The sequence below is a fragment of the Pelecanus crispus genome, chromosome Z (genome assembly GCF_030463565.1).
Source record: "Pelecanus crispus isolate bPelCri1 chromosome Z, bPelCri1.pri, whole genome shotgun sequence".
In the NCBI taxonomy this organism is placed as follows: Eukaryota; Metazoa; Chordata; class Aves; order Pelecaniformes; family Pelecanidae; genus Pelecanus; species Pelecanus crispus.
The window spans coordinates 10,905,855-10,931,072 of record NC_134676.1 but is presented as its reverse complement, the minus strand read 5'-3'; the positions used below and the strand labels follow the sequence as shown (position 1 = coordinate 10,931,072).

The 25,218-nt window shown below is 44.6% G+C and overlaps 1 protein-coding gene across 4 annotated transcripts in view; it reads left to right on the top strand.

Annotated features, from left to right (window-relative positions):
* Positions 1-25,218, top strand: part of FAM219A (family with sequence similarity 219 member A) — a 104,192-nt gene that overhangs the window by 48,389 nt on the left and 30,585 nt on the right. For 2 of the 4 annotated variants that reach the window (XM_075726459.1, XM_075726457.1), the window contains exon 2: positions 17,802-17,858. In XM_075726459.1, the coding sequence (XP_075582574.1) occupies positions 17,802-17,858 (57 nt within the window). Of the gene's footprint in view, positions 1-17,801; positions 17,902-25,218 lie in introns of all 4 variants that reach the window. The other 2 variants (XM_075726456.1, XM_075726455.1) reach the window with 1 other exon arrangement.

The following is a 25,218-nucleotide window of genomic DNA, read 5'->3' as shown; positions in this document are numbered from 1 at the left end:
TCTGTGACCCTGTGCTGTTGGGCTCAGGCCACCTCTGTGTGCTGTCTCAGGATCACTCCACATCACACCCCTCAATTAAAAGCTGTGGTTCTGCAGGCACTTTACACAAGCTCTTGTGATGATGAGCAATTTCCAGATATGATAAGTGGTCCTGTAACTTAGATTGAAAATACTGTTTTGGAGGTAAAGTAGGTACAAGATGGATTTTTACTTCAACAGTTGTAGAGACAGAGAAGAGTTTAAATGGAAATGTAACCAGTTTAAAGTAAATTGAAAGCCTCCAATTTTTGTCAGGTTAGAGCACAAGTTACTGGTAGGGTAGAGGCTGGCTGCTTCATGGGAAGTGAGATGTCTTACCTAGGAATTATTATCTCAACAGGAGACTCTCTTCAAGACTAATGGGCTCCCATTAGTAAGTGAAAATAAAAGGTCTGGGAGTAAGGAGAGGAAGATGGTAAGAGCAGAAGAAGGTATGTGAAAGAGCAGTAAAGAGCAAGCAAACCTAAAATCATGTCCAGAGATAGCTGCACTTAGCATACAGGCTAACTGTTATAATTTGTGTTGCCGGTACATTATGTGATTATACATGGTAATGGGCCAGGACTCTGCTGCCTCTTTTAAAGGTCATTACACCGCACTTAGGTATCTTGTGTTTGTACAACATGAGCGTCAGCTGAGATAGATCTATATGCAGTGAAGTATGCTGAAGATATGCCCAGGGGTTAGGCTATATGTAGATGAGCTTTTTAAAACGCGAGTTTCATGTAAAGCATCAGAAGCTGTCTCTGAGCTGTGGTGCTGGGGGCAGGGACCTAATGAGACTGCTTTAATACAGCTCTAACATGCACATTAGATAGCGGTTGGAAAGACAGTCAATCTTTCAAGGTTTAAGCAGCACTTTCTGAAAGTGCCTTCAATTAACAGCTAATGACAAGCTTTCTTTGGTGATTCTCTCGTTATCTTGTATAGCCAGATAATGAGAATGATCACCCAGAGAGACTTCAATTTATTTACCATTTTTATTTCATTGGGAGGCTTCTGGATATTTGAGCCAGTAATGTTTCTGATTTGTGCCTCCATAAGTCAAGTGCCTGAGTGCAGCCTCAATCTATCATTGCTCTGAAGATTTACATTTCAGATAGCTTTTTCCAGCAGCACAGATGTTGCAAACCTTAAATTAATGCACAAAGCTGCTTCTACCCTGCAGAAGATGGAACTAATAGGTAAGGAAAACAATATCTCTTTCCCATGCCTGTGTTCTTAATGATAATGGAATTTAAAAGATCTACAAAGGGCTGTTTCAGCTAAATATCTTATGTCCATTGGTATTTGAAAAGAGAATAATGAGCTGAAAGTGTTTCTGTGCCCACCCGCAGTGTTAATTGAAAGCTGTAAAGACAAAGAGGTAGAACCAGGCTCAAGGGACCTTTCTTACAGAAACTTTATGTGAACCATCTCTCCTGTATCTGTATGTATTGTCTAAGCTATTCTCATTGAGCTAAAAGGCTTCATAGGTAATGAGAGGTCTTCTTAATGCTTCCCCTTGTATTAATTCTATAGACAACTTACAAACCAAATTGAAACCCTTGCAGAAGATCCTGTTCTCACATTCTGTTGATGCTTCTCTAGTCTCTGCTTTTCTATGCACACTGTGCACAGCAGAAGAAATAGACGCAAGCATGGACCTAGCCTCCAAACTTACAACTGAGAAGATACCTTAGGAGGAAAGTTGTGCATTTTTTATTTGTTTTTTAAGATCATGTCTTGCTTTTCCCCCTTTTGATTGCAAGCTCCTTATATGAATGAGACTCACAAGCAGAAGAAATTGTCAGATGTGACAGATTGGTAGAGAGGCGACTCTTTACATTGATCAGGGATGTGTGACATAATTGAAACATTGGGGAGCTCTGTCTGAATTACAGTAGTTTGGATGATAATGAGAAAGGATTAAGTTCCTGAGAAAATTAACTGAGCAAAGAGCATGAAGCTGTTCACAAGGCAATTCTGGAAAAACATTTTGCTGGAAAAGGAAGATGATAGGATGAAGAAACAAGCCTGTATACTGAGACCAACCTTTAAAATGTCTGGGGAACGATCTGGCCTGTGAGACTTGTGATTTGTTTATGTAATTTTCTGCATAATATGAAATGCTAGCAGAAAGGAACCACTTTTCAGGACTGTAATATAGTTCTGGAACTGCAGCTCCTGACCACTTTTTTTCCCCTGCAGTGTAGTTTGAAATGTAATATTGGTACTTACTACTTTCTGGTGCATGCTATCAAATGTATTCAGTAGACGTGCATTTATGAAGATGCTCTTGTCGCAGGGGACAGACCCAGCTCTCCTGCTCTTGTGTTGAGCAGCTTCACTTCTCTGGATCTCAGTATTCCCAAATATAAAATAGGGGATAATGATTCAGACCTCTCCTGCAAAAACACTTTGAAAGATGAAAAGGAGGGTAGAAAAGCTGGGACACAGGGAAAAGAACTTAGTGTCACTGAAGGGAACACGAAGGAAGCCATCTGTGCAGTGTGGCGACAGAGACAAAAAGGCAAACAAAAGTTCAGGGAGATTAAAATGCAGACAAAAAACTGTGAAGCCATTCTAAATCAGTAGTATGTTGCCTGGGACATGGTGTGTGTTTCTGATCACCCATCCTAAAAAGGATATTGTGGAATCAGGAAGAGTTTGGGAGTCTGTAACAAGAAAGAAAGAAACAGTGAAAATACTGAGATTGTTTCTTCTTGAAGAAACAAATAGTAGGAGGCATGCTAGGAGGAGGAAAATAATCAAGGAGATAGAAAAAAGAGATAAGGGGTTAGTAGATACCTGAACTCCTACTCCAGAACACAAGATACTAAGAACTTAGTGGGATTGAAAGACACTGAGTCAGCGGGGTGAGGAGGAGAGGCTGGGATGCAAATCCATTCCTACAGCTTATGGACTCGCTGGCACAAGACACCAGTTAATGGATAAGGAGGAGGCAGGGATCTACACCAAAGCAAAAATAAACAGTATGAGAAGGAATAGACATTCTTTTTTCAGCACCTCTGGCAGCCCTCTAATTACTGGGGCTTGAAAGGGAACTTTCCCAAGCACCAGGTCATCCGGAAAGAGATTTCTTACCTTGTTTGGGGTGAATGAGCACAGGCCTTTGGTAAGATCGAGGTAAAGATTGGGGCTGCTGCTCTGATTTGTTACAATAGTTCCCTTGCTCTTACTTCACCAAGTGCTCCCACTCTCCCAGCTCTCGGTGGAGAACGGCCATACAGGCAGTGGGTGATGCTGGCAAGGAAAATGGCAGGGTTGCAAATAGGGTTGCAAGACACACCAGTGCATCAGGAGGAAGGAGAGGTCTACCGGGTACAGAAAGACATGGCAGAGCCACGCACATGCAAGATGAAGAGGGGCATAAAACCAAAATTCCTCTGACGGACAAGTAAGTAATTCTGTGGGCTGTTCGGTGGCATTTGGCACAATGGATAGTGTCTGAGGACTTCACAAAGTCCTTGTTCATCTCTGCAGCGGTACTGCTAGGTGAGGGGATGGATTAGAAAGTCTTACCAGATCCCCCTAGTCCTTTCAAAATCCCTTCCCTCTCTCTCCTGATCTTGTGGCTGGATGGATAAGGGCTTGACACAGAGACTGATTAAGGCCAGAAGATCGTTTGGGGTTTTCAGTGGGACATACCTATTGCCTGATGATTTTTCCCCCCTCCTGACTCCTATCTTTTCACCTATTCAAAACACAGCTCCTGCTCACTTTGGTAGCATTTGTAAGCACTCAGCGTATCACACTGCAGGGATGTGATCCAGGAGCCCAGCAGAGGAGGGAGACCTTATAAGTGACCCTTTGTGGAAAATCTGGTTTTAGAGGCTTGGCACATTTCATGTAAGAGTGTAAAGGTCCCAGTTCTCTAGGGCAGCCCCACGTTGTATAACCACAAGATCATCTTTCCTCCTGTGCACTCTGTTCCCCTGTTCCCTACATGACTTGCAACTTCTGCAAGAAATCACATACTTGAGCTTCTGTTCCTTCCTTGTGTAACCCTGATTCATCTCCAGCGTAGGTCCATGCTGGCTCCTGAATTACCAAGGGAAAAGGTTTACATGCGTATGTCATTAAAGACTGTTTTGTAGCACATAGGTTGCAGGGGCTTAAATTAGGCTGCAGTAGCTGTATTTGAGAGCGTGGCAAACCAGCCCTGCTGTTTTTTCCTAATGTCAGTTCCCTGCAGTTTTAACAGAGAAAAAGGGACTATAAGGAAAACCCAGCGTGGCCTGGCACAGCAGCACCAGCATGGTGCTGGGACGTCTGAGTGCATTGTTCCGTGCCACCAGCCTTAGCTGAGTTCAGGCCACAGAGCCAGTTAGGTTCCTAAATCCCTTCATTCCAAGAAGGCTTCTGGAGCTTCACTCAAAGGTAGTCTGTGACCAGCTGGAGAAGTAACAGCAGTGGTCGGTTGTTGTCCTTCATGTGCGCAAGCCCTGGCAGAGCATCATGTTGCAGATGTCTGAGAGCTATGTCCTCTCGTGCTTTTAACCCTGACTGCCTTTCACTGTCCTTGTCTTGTCTCTTCCTTTTCTTCTTGGACCTGTTATTCTAGGAACTTCATTCAGCTGTTCCTATTTCCCCTCCTGGCTACCCATCCAGTCTGTTTCCCCCATCCCTTTCTCCAGTCAGCTCTAATCCTCCTGGCAGACCCTGCCTTCCCTCCCTGCTTGTCCCCTGCCAGGCCCCTGCCCTCATCAGCCTCAGACTGCAGATGCTGAGAGGTGTATCACTTATTGGGGAGGGCTGAGGGTGACAAAATGTGTTCCCAGCACCCCACCCCAACAAAAAAAATGTATTTTTATGTGTATATATATGTATAAAATTATATGTAAATATATGTATATATTTCAAATCAGGCTGAAAGTGCAAAATTTCGCCCCAAAGAGTAGACATTTGGCAAATGGAAAAAACTGTCAAAATGCAAAGATTTGGGCAGTCACACTCAGCAAGCAAAGCAGGCAGAACCCTCCATGGCTCACAGCAATCTGCCTTCCAGCGAGGCCTTTGGGACCCCCGGCGCAGGGCTTTGGGGCTGGTCCGTGTCTCTGCAGCAGAAGGAGCAGGAGCTTGGAAGGAGCTGAAGAAAGAGTGAGAGCTGGTGTGCATGTGCCTGAGCCTGTCGCAGGGAGCACTGATCACCCTTTTGTCTCCCTTCCCAGTTCAACCAGGGATCTGTTTTGGCTTTTTGTGTGTGCAATGGGCTCCCTCGACCTCCTGTTCCCACCTCATGTGGTGCTTCCTCCCATGGTCCTCAGTCTGCTGCGGCTACTCAAAGGGGGCCAGGGACAGATGGCTTGATTTTGACTGATAAAAGGCGCTGCCTTCAAAGGAGAAGTGAGGCGGAAGCCGTCTGGCCTGATATCTCTTTCTGGTGCTGTCAACGGGAGGCCGAGAGACAAGCTGGAGCTGGATGGAGACCAGCTCCATCGCAGGGAGCACGGAGGGGAAACAAATTCTCCTTTTATAACGCTCTTCTCATGCGGCTAAATGGTGTCTGCTTAACTTTATTTCAGACAGCTCCCGCCAGGCCCAGTTTACCGCAGTATTTAAGGTATGCTCTGGTCTTTGCTCATCCCACTGTGCTACGTGAAAGATAATAGCGCTAAATATCTTCAGACACTCTCGAGGGACAGCTGGGAATGTGGCTGGCATTTTGCGTGCCGCTGACTTTTAAGCTCAACATGGTAAAACGCTAACCAGGCTTGTCACTTCCCATCCGCAGCGTCTGGCAGCGCTGGGGCTGTTGGACACCTTGCTGAGCCCAGCCCCAGCAGGCGGCATGGGGCTGGCAGGCTTTCCAGGACCTTTGTGGTGCATGAACTGCAACCCTGCAATAACTGAGGGAATTGGGAGCAAGCTCAGCAAATAGGGGAGATGATAGAAGCTGCCACTTCTGGTAATAAAAATAGGTTTTTCTTCAGGGACTTCAATTTTGCACTTTTTTTTCAGGATTGGGAGGGGAAGAAGCATCCCTGCCTTTTGGAGATAGAACAATTTATAAGCCACGTTTATAAAAATCAGTGATTTCCCTTTAAGTTGGCTCCTATGCCTTCGTCTCGGCTTCCCTGATTAGTCACATAATGAGGATATTTCTAATACAAAGGTGTCAGGGGAGAAGGGAGCCAAACACTGCTTTATCAGAGGAGAATCTGTATCCCCCTGGATGCTAATTAGTCACGGAGACGCAGGCGTGGGGGGCGGGGGTGAGGCGAGCTCTTATTTTAGAAGCCAAAATGATTTGTGCCCTCACAATTTCTCACACAGGGCTGGAAAGCTGTGCCAAGGTAGAGAGTGACTTGAGATCCCTCGGCTTTCGCATCCCCACCCCTCAGACATGTTTGCCATGCTGCTCCTCCTGCTGCTGTTTACAGGGTTATTTCTGTCACAAGCTTGGCTAAACAGAAACTCTTTCCTTATAAATATGGAAATCTGATGATAGAGCTCTCCATCTCTTGGGACAAGTTGAAAGTGTTGTGCTAAAGAGAAAAAGGCTGCTGAGCACTCAGCTTGGTGGCTTTGTTTTCTCTACTAGTGGAGAGAAACCGGTAAGGTTTTAATGCTGAGATCCGTATTTGCAAGATGGGCAAGTGACCTCTCAGGCCGTGCTCGTGGCAACGTGCTGAAGACTTTGAACTGGTGCCCGTGCTGAGCATGGCGAGGTGAGGACAAGAGCAGTCCTGCCTGCCCGGTGCTGCCCTCTCAAAGCCACTAGCATTACCCACCAAGATCCTGGCTGAACCCATCAGCCTGGGTTGTGGGGTCAGGAGGCAGCACTGGGTGGGTGTGAAAGCATGGCTGTGGCAGAGTCCCCTGCTCTGTCCAGGCTAAGCTGGCATCCACCGCTGAGATCCCCACCTGTCTGCAGTGTGACAGATACGCTTGGTGCATGAGCCTTGGGCAGCTGCTCCTCTTTTGGGTTGTGTTGGAAGAGTCTTCTGTTTTTAGATTTGTTAAAGAGCTTTGAATGCCACTGGGCATCTATTATTATTCCTGAGAAATCTCTTGAAACCTCCATCCCAGAGTGGTGGGCCCCCACAGCACTCCTTCAGGGCTTTGTTTGGAACCCGCTTACAGCCTGTCTCCTTTCATTGGTTTTCTCAGCATCCCTCCTTCCTGGGGCCAGAGGTAGCTTTCATCTTAGACAAATGCACAGGTATTTGCTCTTCACTCAACATCCTGACTGTATTTGCTACACGGAATTCCCAGATCTTCAGCTTCCCTGGAAAGTAGGGTGCCGAGTCCTTGAGATTTCCATGCTGGTGACTTTAACTCTTTCCTGAGCCAGTTGCTGAGTACCTGAAGGCAGATGGAGTGATTCCCTGCTGAAAGCACTTACAAGATCCATCCATGCCCTTGGTTGTGAGTGCAGGCTGAGTAAAGTGCAGGCATACAAACTCATCTTGTATAGAGGGCAAACCCCTGCCCAGGGTGCCTTGGGTTACAGGCAATAGACTTGGCAAACATGAAGTAGGTGTGCAATGGAGAGGGCATCCTGTAGTTTCAACATGAATCCAGAGGCTGAAAAAAAGTTCTGCAGTCTGCACACATCTCATTTTCATTTTCATTCCAGAAACATCTAACATCAAGCTGACACTCAGCAGGTGGAATTGTCCATAGTGCGGGTCTGGTGTTGACTTGAGACCTCAGTCAGAGAGCCTGCAGAGCGAGACACGCCTGCCCTCTGGGAGAAGGGGGATTTACTAGGTGCAGAAGAAAGGTGGGATGAAAAATGACTGTTGGAGAAGGAGTGAACAGGAGAAGTAATCAAACAGCTCAGAAAAGAATCAGAGGGATTGCATTAAAGGTGCCAGGGGTATTCCAAGAGCAAAAAGCAAGACCTCATTCATCTTAAGCTGAACATGTAAAAATCAGCTGCCTTTCTCAAAAAAAAAGGGTCCTAACCGCTAACTGGAAAAGACCAAGTGGTCCCAGAGGTATGCTAGTAATAGCTGTGACATTGAACCACTGATTGGAGCACTTGGTCTGTTGAAAGGTATGGATGCAGAGCCGTCTGGGATTTTCCTGCTATTGTTCTTACAGCCAGAGGCTCTGAAAGCTTAGTAACATCATATTTGCCACACTGGATCCAGTCCATGGCCTATGAAAGTGATTATCTGATCTCCAGGATGTTGGAGGGAACTTAGATAGTGGAACAGAACTCTCCTACTGTCATTTGTATTGTGCCGGGACATTTTTGTCAGAATATATCATTTCTGCAGTATCTGCCAGAACCAGCCAACATTTTTAGTGTTTCCTTCAGGCAAACTTTGATCTTGTCTTTCATGTACAGCTGGAACAGTGTAGCTGCATGCAGAGAGGATCTGTAAACCATTCTGTATATGCCCATGACCGTGGCATTTCAGCAGTGATGGCACCACTTGTCTTGCACTTTCTCAGCCAGTTTCTCCAGGTGTTGAGGTTGTCCATGGGAAGTTCCTCTCCGCCATGCAGAAGAGTCTCTGGTCATCTTCATTTCAGGTGCAAAACTCAACTCTCCCTTTGAAAATAGACTTTTCCTCTTGGTGAGGCTCCTTTAAAGCCTTGAAGGAATGAAGATGGGACATAGCCTTGAAAGAAGCTCTAAACACTAACCAACAAACATGAATTCAGTCACTACAAGATCCTGCTGTGGTCCTTTATGGGCAGCACTAGGGCTGTGCCGAGCACTGCAGTTTTCTATAGGACTCAGCTGCAGCATGTGGCCAAGAGCCTGGGCTCCTCCTGTTCCTGCCTCCATCCTCCAAACACACCGTGACCTTGGCTCTGACACGTTTCTCAGTTTTTAATCATTTTGAAGGTATCCTCTCTCATGAGTTGAGGTTTAAAGAACACTTGTAAAGTTGTTTCGGGGTTTTCGAGATCCTGGTTTGGCCAGATGCCGGCTGCTAAACTGACTCTTAACAATAGCTACCAAGGAATTTGTGATGCTTCATTACCTTAAATACTCCTATGTCTCATGTTGCACCTCAGAGCTGTGGCTGTATAATCAGAGGTACAAAAGGGAAGGTGTAATGTCCTCAGGTATATATCCTTTACAAGTGTCCTGGTTTCAGCTGGGATAGAGTTAATTTTCTTTCTAGTAGCTGGCATAGTGCTGTGTTTTGGATTTAGTATGAGAATAATGCTGATAACACACTGATGTTTTGGTTGTGGCTAAGTACTGCTTATGCTAAGCAAGGACTTTTCAGCTTCCCGTGCTCTGCCACGTGCACAAGAAACTGGGAGGGGGCACAGCCAGAATAGTTGATCCAAACTGGCCAAAGGGCTATTCCATACCATATGATGTCATGCTCAGTATATAAACTGGGGGGGGGTTGGCCAGGGAGCAGCGATCGCTGCTCGGGAACTGTCTGGGTATCGGTCGGCAGGTGGTGAGCAATTGCATTGTGCATCACTTGCTTTATTATATTGTTATTGTTCTTATTACTATTTTACTTTATTTCAATGTTCTCATCTCAACCCAGGAGTTTTTCTCACTCCTACTCTTCCGATTCTCTCCCCTATCCCATCGGGGTAGGGGGAGTGAGCAAGTGGCTGTGTGGTGCTTAGCTGCTGGCTGCGGCTAAACCAAGACAACAAGGAAGGAAATGTTTTGGTATTGAAGCATCCTGAAAGCATACCTCAGTTAACAGCTGGTTTTAAATAGTTATTGCTTGCCAGCCACATGGCAAGTGCTGCAGGCAGTGGGGAGTGCAGTGTGGCATTTCTCTAATTTGCAATGTTAATGATTCAATTTAAGTCATGTAAAGTTAGTACAAGATACCAAACCTATAAATGCATGCAATAATAGTGATAGCTTATGTGTATGAGAAGAGCCTGGAGGGAAATACAGTGTTAAATATACTCTGTCATGACTGAAAGGAAAAGACCGGGGGCTGCTTGTGCTGCTGGTTTCTTGGAGGGAAACCTAACAGAAATCATGTAATTACGCCCATTTTTCTTCCTTGTCCCTCAGTTGCTTTCCCAAAGTCTTTGGTCTGCTTATTGAATCGGTGCTTCCTCTGTTACCGTAGACTCCCAGGATTAGTCATACATCATCATCTAAAAAAAGAGAGTTTCTTCCCTGTGCTGCAAATGTCATCTTTGATTAGGAAAACAGACCTCTGAAACATCTTGTTCCCTTTCCACAGCTTATGCCTTTCTGTTTGCTGCATTTTTGTTCAGCTTGATTGTGGCAGTCGGGCAGGTCCTTCACGGCCAGGGCTCCAAGGGAGTGTTTCAACACAAGCACTGCAGCACGCACAGGCAGACTGGCACTTCTCTTCTGCCCCCATCTGAAACAAAGCAAAGATGTGAACTCCTCGTTACCTGCCAGTGAGTTGAGCTACCCCGACTGCAGGTGTACACAGTAAAGAGTCATTTCAGTGACGTTCTGGTTCAAGTTAATTAATATGACTTTAATCATACAGCAATATTAACACTGCTGGCTTTTCAACTGCTGAAAAAAAATGGCTTCAAATACCAGCTTGTCTTACATTTATAAATGAATCAGGTTCAAAATCTGGATCTTGTAGTGGATATTGCTGGCCTATTTTGTTACTGTTAAGTAAGATCAGTTCAGCAGGTGCTCAGAAAAGACAAACAGCAATGTTGTAACTGGTGCATTGGCAGAGCTAGTAGAAAGTCAGTAAACAGTTGTTTATTGCTTTGTTGAAACTGAGTCAGTAGCTATCAGTGTATTTCAGTGCATCAGTCACTTTGTCACCAAAATGCTATTTATTTTCACTTCTGTACTGGGTGGTGATGCTGAGGTGAGCAGTTAATGCCCTGGATCCAGCAGTGTGCACATGTTGATGAAAAGTGACAACCACATCTTCCTGGGAGCCTTCTGCTCTGGTGACTATGTGATTCTGGAGTTCCTTCAACATGTGAGATTTAGCAAAAAGATGGTTTTCTTCAGCTCATCCAGAGAGAAGGTGAAGGCCAGCCATGGTGCTTGGCAGTGGGTAGGGGAGTTTGGAGAAGCTCTCGTTCCCAGGATAAACTGGTGTTCTGCCTAAATGAGTCTGGCTTAGAAGCAGGCTTCTCTCCTCTTAAGGCAGATGGGGGAAAGGGACCTAAAAAGATCAGGGATCTTATCAGCTTGCACCAAATCCAGATCAGGCTGCCCCAAAACCAGATCAACTCCGTTGACTTTCTGTGTGACAAATTGGTTTCTAACCTGGGCTTGCAACAGCAATTCCACAGCTTCATCAGGCAAATGTGCAGCTCCTTAGCCTTACCCTTGTAGTTTTCTCTGATATTTCCTTGCAACCCTGCTGCAATGTAAGGTAATCGTTTCTGATTCTGGTGATCAGAAACATGAAAAAAAAATTACTCCCTTTTTCTCTGTGGCAGCCCTTTCTGTATCTGAAGACAGCTATTGTATTCCTCCTTAATCTTCCTTTCTTCTCCAAACAACCCCATTCTTCTAGTGTTCCTGGATGGTTGTAGCTTCTAGCATTTATCTATAGGACTGCTGAGGGGATTACATCTTCCTTGAAATAATGGGCTCCAAAACTGTATGTTTAAGCTGAAGCCTGAGGGATTCAGAGGAGAGCATAAGAGAGTCTTTTGTGAGGTTTGCAGGTTCCATTTCTGCCATACATCCCCCTGTGACTCTTTCCTTTCTCTTGCTGAACATGCTATTACTGACCATTGTTCATCTATATGGTGGATTCATCTTGATCCACTATAAAACTCACAGTCTTTGAGCCCCTTCTTTTATGCCATTTCTCACATAGGCAGACTATGCACATCTTGGTTCCCAGTGTTTTTGTTACCGGTGGCTTTTTTTAAGCATTTTATGTTAATAGATATTTCATGTCTATATTGTAGTGATACCTAGAGGCTGCAGAGTTCTGTTGTCCAAAACACCATGAGATTGTACTTTTGCATTACCCACCTGTGCACATCAGAGTCCCCTCCCCAGAAGCCTGCTGCTTACAGCCACATTTCTCAGGATAACCTAGTGCAGTACAGCTTGAGGCAGAGTGGATCTGCAAATGGCACAGGATTTTCTGTTCCCAGGGCAAAGAGACTGAAGGCATAAATATTTATCAGCAGGAGCAATGTTCTAGTCCAAGAGTCTGGGATGACAATGTGGGAATGATAGAAAATTCTTGGTGACCCAATGTACCCCCTGTATTTGGGGTGCATGCGGATTCTCACTTGTTTTTCTGCTCACTAAGTCAGTCTCTCATGCACAGAACATCTATCAAGTTTTCTAGACTCAATGTTTGATGTGGCAAAGATGCAAAATACTTGGGTTTGTCTTCTTAGCATTTGTTTGCAGTGAGTGATCCACATGGGCAGCTTCAGAAAGCAGGAGTCTGCTGAGCTGCGAGCGCTTACCGTAGGCTGTCACACACATCTTCGTACCAAGACTTCCAGCATCTTTAAGTTGGCCAGAAGACAGCAAGCACATCATCAGTTGGTATGGGAGAGAGGCAAAGATAGCTGAATGATACTCAGAGAATCATAGAATCATTTAGGTTGGAAAAGACCTTTAAGATCATCCAGTCCAACCATTAACCTAACACTACCAAGTCCACCACTAAACTAATTAAGGGTAGATTTATAATTAATTTCATGTTTCCTGGCTTGGTGGCTGGATTGTTTTTTAATGAAAGTAAAACTAGGAATCATTAAGGTTGGAAAGGACCTCTAAGATCATCAGTCCAACCGTCAACTGAACACCACCATGCCTACTAAACCTACTAAAATACTCCTCAGCAGTCAGCTCACACCAATTCACCTGATGATGATCAGACCAAAGCCTCTGAACTGTGGAGAGAAGCGGGGGGTAAAGCCCTGTATATTGGGTCTTTCCTTGAGATTAGAGGGTAAGGGCAATCATGCCCCTCTGCTTTTATCAAAAAGTAGAGCTGCTTTAATGATCATAGAATTTCCCATAGACAGCAGAGTGGAGAACATTTTCTTAGGGCTGTAAAAATGACTGATTTTTACGATTGGGAAGGGTGGGCAGATAAGAGACACCTTGGTTTCTAGCTATGTTTTTAAGGGGCAGCTGAAGGCCACAGAAACTGCATGCACCCATTCCCTTCCACATGCACTGGGGTCCCAGAGGATTTGCAGGGTGGAAAGCAGAGGCTTGTTAGGCTTGCAAGACGTCAGAAAGTGTTGACTGTGAAGGAAGGCAAAGGAAGGTGCGTTTTCCAAGGTGCTACAAGGGTGTGTTTGTACCCAGCTCCATTGCTGAGGGTGTAACTGCACAGTTTGCTGGCTGTTTGGGGCTATTTTCCCTCCCTAGTCAGTGTGGGTTCCTGGGAGAGGTAGATGATATGAGTAAAAAGGCTATTGGCCTGGTGCATTTTGGCAGATGTTGTGTTTCTTGCTAAGTACTGCAAAAAGGAAAGGGGTGATTAAAAAAAGAGAAAGACTAAAAACCCTGCTGAGCATGCCATCTTCCTTAAACCCCTGATTTCAGTTTAAAGTGGTTTCAGCTTCTCTCTGTGCCCCTGCATACTAAGGACTCACAGCACTCCTGCTCCATGAAGGTTCACTGGGACTACTTTCTGATGTTCAGAAATGGCACATGGTACACACCGTAGAACATGGCTGTACCTAGAAGGAGGGCAGTTTTCAAGGTCCATTGTGTTGAGCCTATAGAAAAAAACAAACTAGTAAGGAAGCGCCCCACCGTTCAAATGCTGTAGTCGTGCGTGCCCAATTAAGCTGTGAGCATTTGGGGAGAAAACTTTGATTAAACTCTGGCCCCAGCCAAACATTCATGCAATGGCCTGACTGAATGTATTTTTTCCCTAGGAATGAAGACATAAGGAGGACTCAGAAACAAAAAATCCCTTATATGTATTAAATTCCCATAGCCATTTAGAGCCCCTGCAGCCACATCTCGGCACTTGCCTTTTGATTGGGAGTGTTGTGTTCCCCCCAGCTAGCAGAGAGAAATCACATCATCTGGCCTGGGACCAGTCACACTGCATAGCTGAGGTTTTGACGTTTGGGTCAAAGCTGAATGCATGGGTTTAGGGAGGCTTGTAAAAAAGGACAAAATCGCCAAGTGAATTCCAATAGCGAAAGCCCGCGGTGATTCTCAGTGTGCTCAAAGGCATTCACAAGCAAAAGGCTAATTGTCAAGTAAATGTTTCTCTGGGTGGATGAGCTGTATAGAGAGAAATGCACCCGTTCAGTATGCACAGAAGCAAAGCGTGTTCGTGCAAAGAGGCAGCTCCAGCCGAGCTGCTGTGTGAATTTTGTCGTTCTCGCAACCAGGGTTGTTACTATGGAGTCCTGTGCATTGCTGCAGAACGTATATGAAGTCACAGATGGGAAATATGACAGTGCCTTGGCACTCCTGGGCCAGGGATAGATACCTGCTGGCACTGGGGACGCTGTCTCTGGCCCAGCTCGGTTTCCTTTTGGATCCATTTTACTCTCTGGAGGGAGCAGGCCTGGCCCATGCATGCAACGGTGGTCACCCTGGTTCTGCTGGTGCTTTGTGATCCCTCTGTGCAAGTCATGGGTCTGTTGTGTGGCCATAACGTGTTCCCCTGCAGGTCTGCTGTAGAGGTGCCATGCTGCTGGGGCAGAAAAGTGTCATTCCAAACCTTGGAGATGAATTCCTGGTGTGGACTGGTGTTATTATGGACTCTGCTGCTGTGTCCCTCCTCATTCTCACCTCCAGTGTCAGAGGCAAGGGTGCAGTCTCCATCAGTTTCTAGACCTTCTCTGTAGTCAGTGGGGAGAGGGAGACACATCTCCAGGGATGGATTTGTCTCCTTTTAAGATGATTGTCTAAGACAGGATGGAATGAATTACTCTTTTAAAATCATCTTTGTTTTCTCTGGAGGTTCAGGAAGCCTTTTCTATCTGTTTGGTCTAGAGCCCAGCTTTGAGATTGCTCCAGCTGAGTCCTCTGGTCCAGGACCAGAGTCCATATCATCAAAGGCACCTCAGAACATTTCTCCCCTCCCGCCGTTCATGCAAATAGGTGTCTAATGTCACTGGCAGATTACCCACAAGAAAGAGGTACTATCAACACATCAGCTTCCAAGAAAAGTAAGGGCTGGTTTTGATTTAAAGAGTTAAAGTGTAATTTTAACAGTGTGAACCTGAGCTAGTCCAGGTGGCCAGGATCTTTCTTCGCCATGTGAACGTCTGGCTGTAAGCTCATGTGGCTCTATGCTGCACTGCACCAGCACAGGAGGCAGTATGTGGCCATCGGTCCATGTCCTTTACCATAATATGCCTACTCCCATGCCTTCCTGCAGGCAGCAGACTGGGTCTCCAGGGACTTGTTGTGTTCAGTAGCACTAGGAAGCATCCAGCTCTTGGAGTCATGCTCCTTAAAAATGGCTGTAACCTGCCTTTTCCCAGACTGTCAGAGAAAAGATTCTCATCTGGGAAGCCTGGACTCAGGTGGTGCCACTTACCACCTTCCACATCCCTCTTGGAGAGGTTCTAGCATGCCCGGGAGACAGCTGTGTCCTTTGTATTATCTGGCCGTTCCCATGAATATCTTTTCCTATAGCCTGGATTCTGGTCTAGCCCCTTCAGCTGGGTGTGTTGGAGACTGACCCTGAGTTACAAGGATACCACAAGAACTGCTCTTCAGTTGAGATCATAGAGTACGTTCTGACACAGAAAATAAAGATGGCTGTTTCAAGTCAGAGTAAAGGTCTCACCTACCCCTGTGTCGTGTCCCCACGAGGACAAGAACAGGGTGAGCCCTCAGTGAAGCCGCCCTGGTTCCCTGCCTCCAGCGATCTGTGCCTGGGGGCAGCCTGAGCCAGAATCAGTGCTTTTGGATTTGATGGATATGCCTTCCATTCATGTTTCACTCAGGATTATTTAGACTTCTCCAGAGCCCCTGTCTGTTGTCTCTCCCTGGCTGAAGACTCCTGGTCTGTCTAGCTGGTCATCTGATGGAATCTGTCATCCGAGATCTCTTCCTTGAGTGACAGTAGCTAGTTACAGCTCATCATTTTCATTTATAAAGTTGGAGTTGTTTTTCTTCTGTGTACCACTTCATTTTTAGCTTCATTTAATTTCAACTGCTGCATTTTTGCCATTCAGCTGCTGTATTTTGTCATTTAGTGTGGTCATTAAAGTAGGATTTTTAACGTAAAATGCACGTGATTGATAATTTATGCCTAACTATGTTCTCCTGGAGACTGGCTTGTTTATTTGCAACCTGCTCTAACCTTTTTAACCAGTCATTAAACTGCTGCATTAGAGGAAAAGTACAGCAGTGACTGCATTAGAGGAAAGCAGAAGAAATTGCATATGGTTCAGCATTATCTATTTAATGCCACTGAATGCAAAGTCTTGTAAACACCATCCATTTTAAGTATTGTCTAAGTCTACTGAATAGTGCAAAGGAGAAGAATTTTGATAAAACATTGTAAACCTACAGATGTTATTTGACCAGTTTCTATGAAGATAGAGCCTAATTCAAGAATCACATTTTCTCTCATAAGCACAGTGTTTTAAAAAGAGCTAATGTGCACTCTAGGGAGAAGGCAGGCACTGGGGAGAAAGGGACAGTGGCTCACCAAGTAATTTTTTTACTGAGAGCAAAGAGCAATGGTACTTTGCCTTGAAACTCAGTGACTCTGCCTTGCATACAGGTGTCAGTGCCAAATGATGGGTTGCATTTTATAAGAAATTGTGTACAAAATACAAACTCCAGAAACGGAGAGATCGACAATACCAATTCACCAGTTTGGAATGGTATTTTCTAGTATTTAGTTTCTGATGCTTTGTTCCATTTCTTACGAAGTGCTGGCTCTTCAGATATTTGACCTCATATTGGATGTTTGTTTTCCCTGTGCAGCTCTACATGTTATAAATCCAAATTTACATACATGTATATGTGTGTGTGTGTATCTATGCATGATCAATTTAGTTTCTAGCTTCTAGGTGGGAAGAAGTGAGCATGTTTGAAAACCAGTTTTAATTTTCACTATGGTGTGAAGTAAAGATAGTTCCAGCAGGTTTGAAGTTTGCTGTGAAAGGACTTTAAATATTTTTAGCAGAGGTAGAACTGCATGAATTGGTAGTTTGTCTCTCTGAATCCTTTGATGTGCTGCACCATAGAATACACCACCACCTGCATTAGGGTGTCTGTAAGTAGGTGTGACAGAGCAGACTCTGTGTTTGGGGAGCTTCGGTTTTCGGGGGGATTTTGGTGACAGTGAAAGGTACTGTGCTGACAGATACTGAAATTAAATCTTTCCGGTTAGCCACAAAATAGGTCCAGCTTGGGAAGCACGGACTTCTTCATCCCTCTCCCAAGAGGAACCAGAGATTGAATCCTCCTACTCAGTCAATCCTCATTCCTTCTGAGCTGGGCTTTCACACAAGTGGTCATGAGCTCTTTAGTTTTAATCATGAGGTTGACTGGTCCACTTGGAACTCAGCTGAAACTGTAAATGCATTTCATACAACACCCTCAAGAGTCATCACATGAAAATGTTTTGGGACTACTGCCAGCCCAGGCTGAATTTGAACTGATCACCCACTCTCCACATTATATGCCCAGTATCATCCATCATGTAAGTCTGATGTTGAAATCTGGTGTTTCCAGAGGTACTTTTAGCATACTAAATGTGCTTCCAAAGTTCTGTGTTTTGCCCCTGGTTTTCAGCTGTTGAAAACACCGTCACGTTCTCTGCTCCGTCTGAATGCAGGTGGGGATGGACTTGCCTAACAGCCAGTTAGAGAAGAGACTGCATAACTTTTAGCTAAACCATTCAATTTTGTTTCCTTTTCTTTCTTTACAGGATCCAACAGCTGCATCTATTTCGGACAGAGATTGTGATACGAGAGAGGGAGAGACTGTAGCCATGAACTATAAGCCGTCCCCACTTCAAGTGAAATTAGGTGAGTCTTTGCTGATGGAGACTGAAAAGGCTGAATCCAGGGTCTGAAATACAGTGAGGTGCTCATGGGATCATATGCAGATCTCCATGCGTGTGGCTGAGCATGCCAGCTGAGCTCAAACAACTCACAGAGCAGTCTTACCATTGTGGTTCTGCTGCAGAGGGAACTGGCCTACAAACATATAAGGACCCAGCATTGTGGGCTGTGGTAGAGGAAGGAAGCTATGTCTTGAAAGGAAGGCATACCTTTTAAACTTACAGATTTTTATCAAGCTAAGATCAAGGCTTGGCCAGATAAAGAACAAAGATAATACAGGGGGACTGTAAGAAGAAGAGAAGATAGAATAACTGCAAACAAAAGGGAAAGGATCAGAGACTTGGGCCACTACCAGGAAAAGACAGAGCTGTGTAACTGTGAGATGGAGGGCTTGTAGGTCTGTAAAGGTTCACATACAAATACTCATGCTATTTCTGAGCAGTATTTTTTAAGTTGTGGAAACAGAATCATCCAGTTAGCACAATACACTGCTTCATCGCAAGGCTAATGCTTACAAGAGGACAGCAATCCACACATGGCTGTCCTCCTACCAAATCCTGAGCCACTGTTTTGCCACACAGCCTCAAGAACCTGATGAAGGACAAGTCAAAGGAACAGTGTGCTTTTTGCTCAGAGCCTGGGTAAAAAATGGGAACCCAAGTCTGGAAAATTTTACAATAGGAGCAGGAAGCAGTCCCCTGGTTATCCTTCACATCAGAATAAATGACATTGAGAGGATGCTGCTGGAGCTGATTGAGGGTGACTATGCCATGTTGGGGAAGGCCCTGAAAGAAGTGGGTGCCCGTATGTTCAGTAGAATAGCTCTGGCCCCTACCAGTTGAGTGATAGGGAAGGTCAGCAGACAGCTAAAGTTTGAAGAAGATTTGGGAAAGTTTAGGCATTGGTGTGCGATTACAAAGAGATATTCTCAATAGACAGGTTTTACCCAAGGACCTGCAGTACTACTGCAAACACTAGTGTTGGCCTCATTTGTAAGAGGAGCCTTAAAGAAACACCAGGAAAAGGCTGGGGAGCACTTGTGAAGTCTCAAGGCTCTGCCTGAGTACATGGTAAACTGAATAATCAGACAAACCTGGTCATAGCAGTGCAGAAAGGAACATCACAGAGTAGACCCATAGATGGCAAAGGAAAAGAAAGTGGTTGAATAGGCAAGGTCTCACTGAAAGAGTGACTAGGAAGACAGAAAGTTGGATATGCAACTGCAGCAAGATTATGCAGCAAAGTGGAGGACCTTGAGCTACTGATACAGGATATGAGCAAGTGCATTGGGACAGTTGACCTGTCCTGCAGCCACAGTCATGAATACTCTAAAACCGGTGGCTGCTTTTCAGGAAAAGGCAGGGCAGCAGCATGTGTTAATGACAGCACAACTCACAGTTTGGTAAAAGATTATCACTGCCAGCATGCCATATGCCACCAGGATCCTTTTTCACTGCCAAGAGAGTTCTGTAATGTTATTAGAGAGATAATTGCTACTGCAGTAGTTGTTTTGGATAATTTAACATCAGGAATCAGGTTGGAGAGCAATTGATACTATTATTGGTAAGTCTGAGATATTCTTGCATTTCTAGGCAATAAAAATATCCTCCAGAGTTTCGCTAACATGACAGGAAATGGTGCTATTTTAGACTTGGCTTCGGTAAGTCATGGGGACATCATAGGAGATCTGGTCATAGGAAATAGATTTGGATTCAGGGATAACAAGTTCAATTTATGCAAATTAAATGAGAAGGTAATTTGAGGTAGATCTGTAACAAACCTCAGTTTCATAAACTAAGTGCTTAAACAAAGCCAGTGGATTGAGAAACCCAGGAACTCGGAACACATTAGGTAGTGTTGAAGGAGAAAGTATGAGAAGAAAGGACATTGCTAATGGAGCTATCCAACAGTCATTTCATTTTTATGTTCATTAATGACTTTGACACAAAAAGCAGGAGTCAGCAAAGAAAATTTAGTCATAGCATATTTAGGAGGCATCAGTACAACAAAGACTCAGAAATACCATAGAGAAAAAACATGAAAAATGGAATATAGAAATGAGAAAAATATAACACGAGAAACCCAATCTGCTGTAAACTGGAATTTACCAGCTGGAGGTGACTAAGGAAGAGGAAGCCTGTTACATTAGTTGATTGCAAGGCAACTAATTGTTAAAATGGACTAATACATGAAAATACACCATAGTCACACTTCTGCAGAGCTTACCAGCTTTTTTCCAAGGATCAGATACAACAGAATGGATTAGTCTTTCTGCCAGAACTTCTGCTTTTCCACATAGAGAAAATTTAACTTTATTTAGCCACTGCTAAATGCTACTATCCGTCAGTAAAGAGGCAAAGGAGGGTATTGGAAGAGACTGAACAGTTTTTGCAGTAGATAGAGGTGTACCATCGCCAGGACCTTCTTTCCAGCTAGTACTCCTACCCAGTGAATACTCAGTGCTAACCGCAGTATGCTTATGAAGGTAATAGTGAGTGCTTAAGAGGAATTGTCTTGCAAGGCTGACGAGCATCTTCCTGCCTTGTCTCCAGAGAGAAGTCTGCTCAGATAGCTCTCTCTCTGCTTGTGGAAACAGTGTGCCTTTTTAATTAGGTGACCACATATCTAGTGGCGTTTGGATTGACTCTCTACTCTTAGCCATACCCAGATGAGCTCTAGGTTACCTGGGGCAAAAATGAGACTAATGGTATTGTCTGTAGCCACTGTGACATGCCTTTAATCCACATCAGCTCCTGCTGCTGTTATTCTTAAAATCTGCCCAGCCTTTACAATTTTCAAGCAGTTTAATGGCTCACATCTCCCAGCTCTGGCCCTTGTTTCTCCAACTAGATATTTTGCCTCTTCTGCATTAAATTTGTCAGGATTTGGATTGTTTTTTTAATCTTTTTAAGGCTAGACAAAGTTAAGGTAGTACATAAATGTTGAATAGCTTAACTGGCAGAGCCATTGTTGGGGATGGTAGCAACTAGGGGTTTAATCCATTTGCAAGTTTTCCATATGGATAGTGGCATTTTTCACTGTTAAATCAGAATCAATTGTTCAAATGTCAAATGCTCTGATGGAAGGTGGATAAATGTCATTTTTCACTCTGTGAAGATTCGTATAAAAATCCGTCATATGTGCTTGCTGGAAGCTTGGTTCAAGTGAGCTCAATTAAATACCAACCCAGCATGAATACAACTTTTGTTTCCAGAGGCCACAGTGATTGAAGTGTGACAGAAGGAGTGTGCTGTGCTGCATGCACTGAACACAGATTTATCCTGCTGCTTGAATGGTCTTTTCCATGGTTGTTTCTCCCTCTCTGAACAAATACATTTGGCCACATGTTTCCTTGAGGGGTCAGTTAGATACAAGAAAAACTTCACAGGTGGCTTATATTTCTAGTGACTTCCTAAAGGTTACACCTGGTTTATAAGTGGAACAGTAAAACCTTTAGCTTGCTGCTGGGGCCACATCAAAAAAGAGGAGAACCTCACACCAAGGGGAAATAACATCTCTGAGTCCATGTAGTTCATCATCTTAAACCGTATTGATATTATACCCATATTAATTACACATTTCTTACTTGTCTAACGCTCCCACTTTGTCTTTCTGTCAGGAGCTGCAAGACTCAGCCATGCTTCTTTCTTTCTTTCACTTGATAAGGAGGCTCCTGACAGCACTGGGAGGGGCTGGGTGTACATTAGTGCTTAGGAGATGTCTCCAGCACATCCTTATTAGGAGGCATATCCAGATGGAGCACATACCACAAGCCTTTTGAAAATAGAAGAGAGTTGTGATAAAGAGAGAGGGAGGAACAGAATAATCCCCAAGTGTAAATCTCACAGGCTTCATATCCACTGGAAGGCAATGGATCCTCATGGGATCCCCAGGAGATGAGATATTATTTTAATGAAGCTTATGCCATCTGTTTTTCTATTTTGCTTTTTTAATTTCTCTTCTCTGCGCTGAAATCCCCATCCAGACAGTCTGTCTGTCTTACCTAGCAGTCAATGACCTGACAGTTTGTGTTAAAATAGAATGGGCAATGTGGCAATTGGTTGGAGTGCTGCAGAACAAGCTACAGTGGTAATGAGGGATTGTGGCAGTGGCATCTTCATCAGCACATCCACTACACCAGGAGCTTGGCAGTAAATCTCCCGCATCCCCATCTGCAGATGAACATATGGGAAGGAGGCAAACAGACAGAGATACTCATAGCAGCCTTCATCCCTCCAAGATACCTGTTCCCTTAGATGTAAGCACCTCCTCTCCTTGGACTAGATAGAGAATAGCACTGATTTTGGAAGATTGCTCAGTGGGGTACCTAAAAATATGAAAAATGAGTGTTTAAGCTAGGCAGACTGGGTCCCACCTTAAGATAGAGTGAGCTACATACAGATGAGGTCTCCTGCCATATGACCAAGAGGAAGCCTAGTTCCTATCTATGCAGGCTTCAAACTGTTTATGGTTTTTGTTTTAGATTTTCTTTGTAAAGCTTCTTGAAAAAAATCACCTGAATTGCAAATGTAGCAGGTAATTTTCCTGCTTTCCTAGCTACTGTTTTGTTCCCCTGCCATCTTAGATCTCATGCTGGTATTTATCTTAATACCAAAAAAGCACAGTGGTTGATACTAGTCAGCCCCATAAGGAGAAGCAAGTGTCACAAAGTTGCCTTTGGTGTAAGACACTGCAGCTCAAGATTATAATCCACCAGTCTAACCAGAAACTTTCCTTGCTTCAAGAGACAGGAAGCTGTTGTAACACTAACAGAGCAGAGCTATTTCATTAATTAATAGGATACTAACACTTTCCTCCTGCCAGCTGCACTGTAGGATGTTGCTTTTTTTCTCTAGGAGACACAGTGCAGATCGCTCTTAGAGCCGGTCAGCCACCGCCCAGCTACTGATGGGAAGGAAATTCTGCTTGCCAGGAGCCTTGGTAGGGTGAGCATAAAAGCCTCTTGAGTCACCCCAGCCTGGCCTTTTGGCTTTCTGTATGACAAGAAGGAGGTGAGAGCCATAGTGGGTCCTGAGCCAAGCAGATGGTGCAGGGAGAGGTGAAGGAAGTCTTGGTAGAAAAAGTCATTTTCTGACAAATAACCATAGTGCTCATCCTCCAAGGAGAGATCTCAGATGAAACCACCAAGGCTTCTTGTCTGCTTCTGCTTCTTTCTGCATCAGACCTGCCTCTCCATCTTAGGATGTATAAACATCCTAAGATTTTACTTGGTGGCAGCAGAGGAGTTCATGTCTCTGTCTTCCACAGTCGTTAGCTGGGGATGGGGATTCCACATTGAGACACCAATTAGGTGCATGCACTTACAAGCACTGAATTATTTTACTTGTGCTATTGGATCAGTTCTTACTTGTTAACAAACAAGATTCTCAAAAACCTCAAGCAAGTAAATGGAATGATGTTTGCTTAGAGCAAGCAACTCTGGTGGGAGTAAAACAGCAATAGAAACCCTGTTGCAAGGAAATACAGCATGTTGTTCCCTGGTGTGCTTGATCTGGACAAAACTGGGGATCTAATTTATGACTGGGCTCCATCTTGATGGAGGCTGAAGTGAACAGAGGAGATAATCCATTTGGGATTGATGGCACATGGCTGATGACACATCCATGGTGTTAGCTCCTGCCTTCCAGCCTGCTGCTGTGCATTCATGGCAGATATTGAATTGCTGTACAATCAGGGAGGAGTAGTACTGGGAATATCAGTCAGTGAGCTGAGAACTACAAAGCCCTCAGGGTTCAACATAACAAAATTGGTGCATTTCTCTTTGAAACTTTACAGATGGTCTCTAATCTCACTAAAGGACAGACTGCCTTTATCTCCCCATGTGGCTCCTGAGACTGATCTTTCAATTGGTGTAGTTATTTAACCTCCTTTCCTAGGGTTGGGTGTGGGTTCAGAGCTTGTTTTAAAGCATCTCCATGGAAGAGCTGCAAAGCACACAGCAGAACATCCTATCCCAGTGCTGTTCAACAGGATGCCTTGCTCAGAGATCTTCTTCCAGGGGATCTTGCTGCAGGTCAAGATGAAAAACTGGTGCTGGGAGATGCAGTCCCAAACAGAGCAGGCAGCAAGCGCCTTGCATAGGCCGAATGGCTCAGTACCTGCCCGCATCCATAGCTCCTTTTCTGCGTCATCTCTTCCCAGTCTGCTTCATAGCTTGTGACTTCTAAGCTTCTCATACAGGAAACAGAATAATAAGGGGAGGTTGTAGTAGACTGAACAAATCAATGCCATTAGTGTATCCTTTTGTTAGTACCTCAAATACTGTACTATTCCCAGTTGCTCTTCTGTAACAAGGCGATTAATGCTAATTAGGTACAGCAGCTGTTCTTTCTGGGAAGAAACTCTGTAGGTAAATTAGGGAAACATTTTATAAAAAAGCTGTAACTCTTAAGCTAGGTCCCCAGGTTCCGGCTCTATTGACAAAACTGCACATTTCCATACCCATAACTGTTTGCAGGGTGACCTCAAGTGACATCATTACCTTAAGTGCACAAAGCCATTTTCCTCCTCTGGGAGCACCCACTTCCTTGAACACAGTCTGTACTTTGTATGGGGGGGATGAGTAATGTGGAAGCCAGAGCACAGTGGTAATATAGCACTGCTATTGATTTTCTTTGTGAAGATAGAAGTGCAGCCTACCAGTTGGAGGTCTCCTGGGGCTTGGGAGGAATTTATTTAAACATTAATTCATGTGTTATTACTCTTTCCATTTATAAGCAAAATTGCGTACGCAGATTTATTGTAGCATCCTTCCTGTAGGATATAATCTCCAGGTTCTTTTTGGAGGGGATGAGAGAGTGAACAGCTGCATCACGTTAAGGGCAGTAGGGGCTGTCTGCAGACAGAGCAGACAAGATGAGGGCAGAAAAACAGTTGTGACAGGCGTATTATTGCAGATTAGTTAGAGTAGAAATGGAGGAGCAGAAAGGAAGAGGTGCATGAGACACTGTAGCTGACACAGGCTCAGGTCAACAGTAAAGCCATTAAGAGAAACTGGAACAGAGCAATTCGCTGGAGGTCAGCAGAGAGCTCTGGGCAGGAGGGAGTGTGTAAGCTGGTGAGATGGAGGGAAGGGAGGGACCAGTCAGCAAATCGCAGGAGCAAAGCATGAGCAGATGAATATGAATGAGCATGATGTGGCACGATGTTCACCAAACGAGCCTAGTCTTTCTGTCACTGCAATTTGCTTGATTTGTTATGCCACCCCACCAGGGCTTTACTGGCCTTTCCGAGCCTCCACCATCATACGTGCACCTGTCC